A 10,095-nucleotide genomic window follows, 5' to 3' on the forward strand; every position below is an offset into this window, starting at 1 on the left:
AGGGCACTCGGGCTGTCAGACAGACAGGTTACTGGGTCTGAGGTGTGAAGATGGAGAGCATTTCTCTCAACATCTGGAGCATGAAGGGCTAACGATAAGCAGCAAACTCCCTTACATGCACAATACGATAAAAAAGGGCATCGTCCTCCTGACAGACAAGTAAAGCGTTGCTTTTGGTAAAAGTAGTTACGTTTTCAGAGCATCAAGCGTGATTTATGAATTACGATATTTGCTGTTGGCAGCATAGATCCCTGTAAGGCCTGCACCAGGTGAAACATAGCGTGAGCCTCTTTTTCTTCACAAGTCTCAGCACTGAGCGACTATAGCTCAGTGCAAGTCCAATTACACGTTTAAAGCGCCAGTTTCCGAAAAAAAAACCCCACATTTCTTCAGAGATTTCCGCCTTCACCCTATGACAGTCAGGTAAGTATTTAGTAATATATCTTTCCAGAGACAACATCATTGTTATGCAGGATGATCACCGCACAACACTTAGAATTTTTTTCCCTGGAACTTTGTGCCAAAGCAAAAGTTCCCATGAAAAGACTCTAGAGTGCGCTCTTTTGGTTATCCTGAGTAACAGGGACATTGATGATGGTGCTGAATTTTGAATATGCCAATTCTGCTATTTGCATGAAAAAAGTATACTTTCAGCATAGCTAGGTACTGTCATATATATGTATATGTTCATATTTACTTCATGCATACTACAACACGATGTCTGGTCTGTCTGGTACTGTCACTGGTGTCTAACCTGTACTCTGGCCTCTGTGAGTTTTGTCCTCTGAGCCAGCTCCTCTCTGGTGTAGATGTCTGGGTAATGTGTCCTTTCAAAAGCCTTCTCCAGCTCCTCCAGCTGCTCAGCAGTGAAGGTGGTGCGACTGCGTCTCTGCTTCCTCTTCAGGGGCAAGTCGGGCTCCGAATCTACATCTGAACCTTCATCCGTGCGGTTACCTGAGGTGAGTAGAAAGAAAAAACAGAGGACCATCTGTGTGATCATGGAATGAAATCAAGTTAAGGAGTGTTTTGTGTGAATTAACCAAGGGATGTTTGTAGAAAACAGCATCAAATGAGAGCTGCAACTGATCGAGAAGGAGATCTAACAGCATTATCTGCATTTTGGAGCCTCTTTTGTTGCCCTAGAGAGCAGGACTGAGGGTTCAGATGACAGCTACTCCTCTCTTAATATACAACCGGGAGAATATTATCTTAATCTGTGGATATTTATTTAATATAGAAAAGGCCCTCATACACAATCCTGCCTCTGTAAGGGGCCCCAGAGGCTGTGAAGGCAGAGGGCTGAGGGGGAGCGGGGGTGTCGGTGGGTAGAGGGGTTAATCTGCACAGGCCACCTTGCTGCTCCTCACCCTGCTTTTCTCTCTCGTTGGCCCAGGGCACACTGCTCATACACAGCTCAGCCAAAGTGTATAAAATAGAACACAATATCACACCAAAACCATTCAGTCCCAAGTGTTTCCATCTGCTGTCATTAAATGAATTAGAACATATTTTACATTACTTTTAAGGCATTCAACTGAGCTGAATTTTTGCTCGAGGAATATAGATACAGCACAAAGCTGTACAATCCAGGCCGACAGGGAAATTTCTGACAGCAAATACGCATTACCATTGCACATTAACATTATAACTGAATTTAGAAAATTGCATCATTTTCACCTCCTCTGCATGTCTATTCAAACTACATGGCCCTTTTCATTTCATGTCATAAAATTCATATTTTCATAATTTCCTCATTGAGACATTGACAAGGCAGCATGATGTGCCAGTGTTGCTCCAGGCCTCGTTGGATTGCATCACGCACAGTCCAGAAAGTGTGGGAGAGGGAAAATAAAAGGAGATATTGAAGGAGAGGGTGTATGAAGAGATTTCTGCTTCTGACAGAGGCTCTTTCGCTATTCAGCTCAACTGAAAACTATAATGCTCACCTGAATGTCTCACCCGGGTGAGTTCCTCACGTCTAATTCATTGTTTTACAGATCTCTGCTTATAGCTCACTCCAGTCAAAACATAAGTGGACAAAAGAATACTCAAACCTAGCCTACAAATAACAACTGTGAGAACAAAAGAGCAACAGAGCTGGCGGAGTCTCAAGGCCAGCTCCAGAGTTTAATTAAACAAGGAATTATGGGATTATATGGAGACTATCATTACAGGCCACTCTATGAGTCTTCTACGAACATTTTTGTCCCCCTGAGCTCATGCTCAATGATTCTCTGCGGATTACATGTGGCCGCAGGACATGAGGCCGCATTCATTAAATCAATTCTTCAGTCTTATCCTTTTTAATAAAGATTGATTCTTGAAGCACAGGCTCACTCTGCTGCAGAACACCCTTGAACATACAAAGTTGAATATGTACATACACCACATATCCCTTTGTTGGTTTTCATGAGGATGTGTATATCCATTTGCCCGGTAACTTGCCATGACGACACTTGAGACCAGACCAGCAGTCTCCAAATCACTTTCCAAAGTCACCTCATGTCCTACAGGGAGATGTGGGGGCCAGAGTAGACACATACTCAAGGGGCTCAGAGAAAGACACTAAAGTCCTCTTCTCCTCAAATTATTTTCTTTTCCTCCCCTTAGTTTGAAGCGCTTTCACAGACTTTATTTTGTGAGTAAACCGCTGTGACAGTCTGTGTCACATTTAGCATGCTATCAGGCTAATGACTGATAAACCTCAACAGACAATAGCTTGTACTGCCGCTCTCCATTAAGCCCCACAGAGCCAATACATCTGCTCTTGTACATGAACCAGCAGCACAAGGTCAACAGCCCTGCCTGTAATGAACAAGAGAAAATGGAAAATGACACACGCTGCATGTGGTCAAATGGGATTGGGGTTGGATGTGAAACTCATCTATATGCCAACTACAATTGGCGAATTGAACACAGAAAATAAATTAAAACACACGGCTGCTCTCCATGTTGATGTAAAAACAGAGCCTGACAATGATTCTTGGTTAACACACAGTGGTGCTACAACAGTCTGTCCAAAGAGAAGATGACCTAAAACCTGGCTTGAATACATGTCAGTGGGCACAAGCAGGAATAGAGATAGAAAACAACGATTTTAACCTACAAAAGCTCTTTAAATTCTTAATTTCATGTCTCTTTCCCCCCACACACATGCCAATGTTTGACAAAATAAGACTCAGCGAACAAAATCCCTGCAGGGCTGTCTAGGTCAATTCCTTAATGGTCCGCTCAGCACAAAAAGGTACATTTTGATTAGACCATCCTATGATACGACTGCGGTAATTCCATTGGCAGGTTCATGGGGTATCGATAAACCACTCATGCCTTGTTTCATTACTTATCGTCCCATTAGAATCTAATTATGTGCCATCCAGTGGGCATGATTACAGCCATGTATTCTCCTCCAGGGGCCCTCTAAGGTTTTTTACCCAATATTGATTTAAAATTGTGCCCATTATAAATAGGAATTAATCAGGTTTATACACATTGCTTTGTCTAAGTATTAAGATTAAAAATAACACTGGTTTGAGTAAAAGCTACCTTAAGGCACAGTTAATGGTTTGTGTCCATTTAAAATAAGATAGACTTTATTGTCTCAGAGGTAAGATTGCCTTGTCTGCAGTAAAAAATAATCACAGCAAAGAAAACAAATTAATTCATCCATCAACAGTTTTTAAAAATACAAAATATAATATATATTATATATAACAAAAACAAGAAGGACAGCTATGGCATACACATGTTTCAGCCTAGGTGGACTTCAGGGCTTCAATTGACAAGGGGACAAAAGAACGGTTGAACATTTGCTGAGGGGAGCCCTGTATGGTCTGCCTGATGGAGGACCTCATGCTGAGATGATGACTGCATGGTTATGGTTTGTAGTAAAATATCCTGAAGACTCAGATGCTGACTGTTGACTCCCATGATCTCCATGGCTGTCTGTATAAGTCAATTATGTCAAGTTATCAAACCCCACAGCACAGGAAGCTCTTCACTAGAACAAAAGCTGCACCTCCCAACTCCCACCAAAGGTTCTGAGCTTTCTCAAGAAGTGTGAGCCTACCCTCGAGCAGACATCCTCCAAATAACCACCAAAGACATCTCACTTTTTACAATACGGGACCTTTAACATATTTGCAGTAATTACTAATTGGTTTAATTATTGTGGTCGATTCCACAGAAATATTCACTAAAGACGCAGAGAACCTCTTTCACCCTGGTGTGACTTTGCTTTAATGACGCTGTAATTCTGACCAGACCTTTTAGATAAAACAGAGTCCTTGCTCTTGAAGGACTCGTGCTGCTAGTTAATAGTTTTAAGGTTTAATGCCTGCTCTCTCCCCTGATGCTCCTCTGCTGACCCCGCAGACAGACTCCTCAGACTACAGATGGGATCCTCATCATCCTCAAAACCCCCTTCGCCTCCTCTTATCGACCCCCTCCCCATCTCCTTCTCTTCTTCTCCCTCCAACCCCTTGCAGTCCTCCAGTCCTCCACCTTTGCCCCCGAGATGCTGAGGTAATGCTGATTAAACAGACAGCTGTCCACTCAATACCGGCAATTAGCCAAGTGATCTGTAAGGTTACAGATTTGTGAACAGCAATAAACTTCGTGTCCACCAGGTGGTTGAAAAGTGTTGGCTAAATACGTGTGTCGGATTCTTTGAGGTGGCTCTGAGTAAAAAAAACAATAACTGTGGCCTTGAATAATTGTTCGTCATGAAGCAATACAATCAATAGTGGGAGAAAAAAAATCTATAAAATGATAAAAAAAAATTGTGTTCATGTATGAAGGGAAATAAGTATAAAAAAAATAAAAACAATTAAAAAAATAATAAGCTTTATTCTGAAAATGGATAAACTAAAAAAACTAAAACAAAAAAGGGGTATACTTCAACCCAGAGCTGTGTCGAAAAAACAGAAAAATAAAACCAACAACACAACAACTACACTGACATATTCTTGCAATAAAAAGAAACAACTCTCTTTGTGCAAATGAAATAAAAACATTTGACAGAACATCCCTTTCAGTGGTGCAGGTGTTTTTTATCCCTCACCTCTGACTCACCTGTGACCCGTTTTAGCCTAAAGTTAAGTAGTAATCATTCTTGTCAGACTGTCTCTGATATCATAACCCATGGCCTCAATATCAGCCATACCTTTGCAAACTATCCAAGACAGAGGGACAAAAACAGACAGGGCTTTGGCAGTGCAGCATTAGCTCATAATGGCTCATTTTGAAAAGCATATTAGTTCCAGCATAATTACAATCAGGCCTCACGCTCTGTGTTTTGCAGGCATTCACAGGACCAGCCTCTGAGCACCGAGTCACACCAGTTGACTGTGACTGACAGCAGATTTAGTTTAAAATGCTGTTTTTTCCTCCCTCTTTTTTCCCACAGGACAAAAATAACACCACGTCTTTTCTCCCTATTTATGTTGACTTGTTTATTTTGTGCCTACCTTTTGTCGTAGTTGATACTGCAATTATACTTTTTGTCAGTCAGAGGGGGTGAATATCAAAAGGCCTAATTATGCAAACAGGCCTGTGATAAGAGGCATCTGCCTGAGATGGGATCTGCTATCTCTGACATGCATCTGTCTCTGTGCTGTCTTTGCTGCTCCAGGCCTGCATATAAACAGCCCTTCCTGTCCCCAGGACTGCATGCGATTCAACCACCAACACTGGAGTGAAGGGATGTTTCGGGGGCGGGGGGATCGTGCAGCAACATCAAATAACTAACAACTTCCCAATTTGCATTTTTCTGAGAATGGTGCGGCATCTCTGCTTAATGCACTTGCCTGTTCCTCCTAAAGGGGTTGCCAAGTTAAAGGAGGCATGTGATTCAAGGCATTTACTGAAGGATGTCTCTGAGATAGGAGCCTTATGTGAATACAAGATAGACGAGAGCGATAAACAGAATGGTTTAAAGACAAATTCTCTATGAATAATCTTCTCCTATAGTTTTCTCCCTGCAACTGAAAAACAAAAACAAACTCCAAAAGTAAGCATAGCCTCCGCATTATCGGAACTTATTCATATATATATTACAATATTCAGATCAACACTCTTAAATAATTTGTAAAAAAGCTGCATGTGGCAAAATCAAGTTAACTGTTTACTTGGTTTGGTAACGTGCCAAAAGGCATCATCAATTTCCTCTGGTTGTCAGTGACCTTCTCTGGGCTGTAATTTGACATTTAGCTGAAATTGAATCTGGACGAGATGTGTAACTTTACATAAGAATATTAAAAATCTTCCATCTATCAAATAAAAAATCATTCTCAGTTCACCTTTATGGACAGATGTCATTGGATTCAGCTTTGTCTCATGCCTATCATGTCAATTACCAGTTTATGGCAGGTGGACCAAGATCTGCTTCAAGTAGTAATATGAGACAAGTGAGAAAGGTAAGTAGGAGTGAGCAAGTGCTCTAAAACTTGTACGTTTTTAAATTTACTTTTTAACATAAGAGGTCGCTGTTAAAAACTTCAAACAAACTGCCTGATGAAAATAGAAAAGCTATGAAATGCACAACCTCTCTCTGCCAGTGTCAGAGTTGTATTCTCTTTTACATTCCTCAGGAAAATTCCAACACTTTTCTTCCCTTGTCTCTCGGACAGAATCACATTCTTTAGAAAAGGAGTAGGGGGCTTGAAAAAGAGGAGAAAAAGGCAAGGGAGGAAGAAAGATGGGAGGCTCTATAATCTTTGGCTCTCACAACAAACAATTAGCCCCCTTTTCTCTGTCTGAGGTGGGGAGAAAGTGGTAGAGAAGAGGGAGGGTGGGGGAGACGCAAGAGAAAGCAGAGGAGACAGAGAGGGAGAAGCAGCGAAAGCGATGCTCTTTTATGGCTCTTGTCATATGGATGAAGGCGCGGCGCGTCCATGAGAGCGCACGCTCACCTTCAACAACAGGGTGTCCACTGGGCCTCCCGGCCTTTTCAGCCCAGAGAGACGAGCTCCTCGGGGGGCCATTAGAGCATGAATAGGGGCCTGACAGCCCTGTGCAGCTCCGCAGGGCATCCATAAACGCTGACATATTGACTCCCCATGTCTCTGTGCTGCCTGAGTGTGAAAGCGTGAAGGGCTTGAAGGGTGGGATTATTTTTCTTTAATAAACTCCTGACTAAAACTATGGATACTAAAAAATCAGTTTGTCTTTAACCCTAAAATATACTTTGAGGAGAATACTATTCTCCATCGCTGTTTAGGTTTTTATTTATTTATAATACATAAATTACTGTTTTGAAAGACTTCTCTTATTAGGGAAAATGTACTTACCAAACATTGCAAATAAGTTAGTTTTCATAATTCACACAATGCAAAATCACACATTTTATGAGCATATATGAATTTACTTGCTAAATGATGATATAATGTCCTACTGTGGCAGAACAAAGGCAGATTTGAAAGGCATTAACAGAGCCAATTGGACCCATAAAGACTTCAGAGGATACAAAATGTGAACCCTGTTAGGAAGACTGTTGCCACCTCTCACTTCTCCTCTCACTAAGGACTGAGCTTTGCACTAGGTTTCCGCTTCTGTCAAGCAGAATGTCACTGCCTGAGCTTCGAGTCTTTGCTAATTGAGGTCACAGCGAAAGTAATGAAATTAACAGACTACAAGAAAGTAAAAAAGAGCCCATGGGGGCCTTTGCCAAATGGCACTAGAGCCAGAGCCCCGGTCCCCCAACGAAAAGCTCTAAAAAACCTACGCAGGAAATCAAACAGTAACGTCTCAGGGCTATGAGCTGAGGTCTCCTGGAGGAACAAATCATTTTCTCAACAAAGCCAAAGAGAGATTACTGGGCACAGTATAGGAATGCACAGCGGACATTTTTATGTGCCCAAGGATAGTTTCCTAATTTTCTGGACAAGGCTGGGCAGCAAATATTGTGGAAAAGTTTGTGCGATATAGAGGACACTAGGAAGCAAAGAAAAGTTGTGAAGAATGATGAAAACTTTAATAAAAGCTCAGGATTGACGTGAATATAAAGCCCCCAAAAACTATATATGTATTTAATTAATGGGGAGGTTTATCTCTACAGAAAACACTTCATTTACTTGGCTGTTTTTAGAGCTATTATGGCCTTCTTACTTCTGTTTTATATGTTTGAATATTTCTTAAATCCTGTGATCCCTGACACCGAGTCATCTCTGAAACTAAACGAAATAAAAACAATATAGCTGGTTTCGAAACCTCAGAAAAAATGGCTACATTATAATCTTTATAAATGATGTGAAATTTAACCAAAAATACTATTATACTCCACTTGTTGTAGTGGATTGCAAGTAAACAAATGGTTTCCTTTATATGAAACAATTTAATGAAAATTTCTTGTGAAGAGCTTTTTTCTGGGCACAGTGAAGCATTACAGCGCTTGGCATTAATTTCTGCGATCCCTCCATATTGAGGGGTTGTAATGTGGCAGAGTAGAAAAGCTTTTTATACTGAGACTACATGTTCCCCAAGGAGAGAATGACTGACGATGCAGAAATAAGCCCATTAGTTGAAAATAGGGGACAACATTAGAAGTTGTTATTTTGTCGGCAAGGACAGGAGCTCCACCCCACTGTTTGGACAACCGCTTACACATTTTAACTTGGTGGGAAAAACACATTTCTGATTTGCAACACTTAGGGAACATGTTTATTGTCTTTGTGGTTGTGAAAAAAACAACATGCACAATTAAAACAAATGAATATTGCATTGGTGAAGCAGATCAAGAGCATAAAATGTGAAATGTTCTGGCCCTAAGTAGCATAGGCTAATGGCGATTTTTAAACTAGCAGACCATGGTCAATGTTTCTCATTCATCACTGAGGGAGAGCACGGGCACACTGTGCTAAACGTAATTACTGTTGCACATTATGTGGGCTATTCCTGTATTGTAATAAAATTAGCCAGAAATGCCTTTTGTCTTTTCTAATGCAGCTCCATGGTAACCAGTGGATGGCCATAATGCATCACACTGTCCCCGATCTGTGCCAGCTGTCAGAGTTTGACAACCTTAGGTGGCAAGGCGAATTGGAGGAAACTACATTTCTTTCAATAAATTATGTGGCTCTGACCTGCTCATCCATTGTGCAATTTAACATGGACATAATACAGCTTGAGATGTCCTGATGTACTGTATGCTCATTGTGTGATCCTTCAGCTTTATTGTTTGGCAGGATAACAATGGTTTAATCACCAAGACAAAGATCTATTCCTGCCAAAGGCCCCACTTACTATTATACTGTTCATCTTGAAATTTTTACTAAGATTACCTCAGACAGGCAGGAAATTCAATAACACTATATACTTTATTCCTCAAGCTAAAAAGTGGACTTTAACATAAAATGTAAATGCTACATTAACCAAACCAAAACGTTGTAATGACAGGACTGCAAGACTAAATGTACCATATTTGCTGTGTAAACATATAAATGGCCACCAATACAGAAGGGGGACATGTGTAAAACTATGTTAAATGTGAGCCTATAAGTTGCAGGATATTTGTGGAATACCTAAAAAAGCAGTTAGAAAAATCATTCTTTCACAGGGTTTTAAAAGCCTGCCATTAAATCTAAAACCGAAAAATACAGTGTTTAGTCCAACTGAGCAACAAAAACAAGATGATACTAATTCATCAGCTGGAAGATTATATTTGAATGAAAGCCAAGTGGCAACCAATATTTTCTCCTGACCAATACAGCCGACATAAATATACTGGAGAATTACTGGTGGATTTTTTTCACAAATTAACAGTTTGTTGTATTGTTAGACATTATCTGCCAGCCAGCAACAACATTTAGGTTGTTTGGTAAAACTTACTGGATAGAATGATGATGGTTTATGGAATTACATGGTTAATTCAATTCTGCAAAAAGCTGAAATTACTCTGTGCCCTTTGGCAATTCACCTAGTCGAGACAAAAACATTACCTATATTCTGATCAGTGTGTTTGTGGCTTCTTCTTTGGGTTGTGTGATGTCCTTAATGCCATGAATGCTCAGAATCATTTTATTGCTTGTTGACATTGTTATTGGTGCTTTCTGACCACAGGCACCATTGTCTGTGGAGGTCACGAGGTCGGTTAAATGTGCT

At 40.7% G+C, this 10,095-nt stretch overlaps 1 protein-coding gene across 2 annotated transcripts in view; it reads right to left on the reverse strand.

The window, feature by feature from the left end:
- Positions 1–10,095, reverse strand: part of pax7a (paired box 7a) — a gene marked incomplete at its 3' end in the record, with an annotated part of 42,903 nt that overhangs the window by 20,615 nt on the left and 12,193 nt on the right. For both annotated transcript variants that reach the window (XM_083939753.1, XM_083939754.1), the window contains exon 5: positions 755–954. In XM_083939753.1, the coding sequence (XP_083795879.1) occupies positions 755–954 (200 nt within the window). The remainder of the gene's footprint in view (positions 1–754; positions 955–10,095) is intronic.

Source organism: Echiichthys vipera (genome assembly GCF_963691815.1).
Source record: "Echiichthys vipera genome assembly, chromosome: X".
Lineage (NCBI taxonomy): Eukaryota > Metazoa > Chordata > Actinopteri > Perciformes > Trachinidae > Echiichthys > Echiichthys vipera.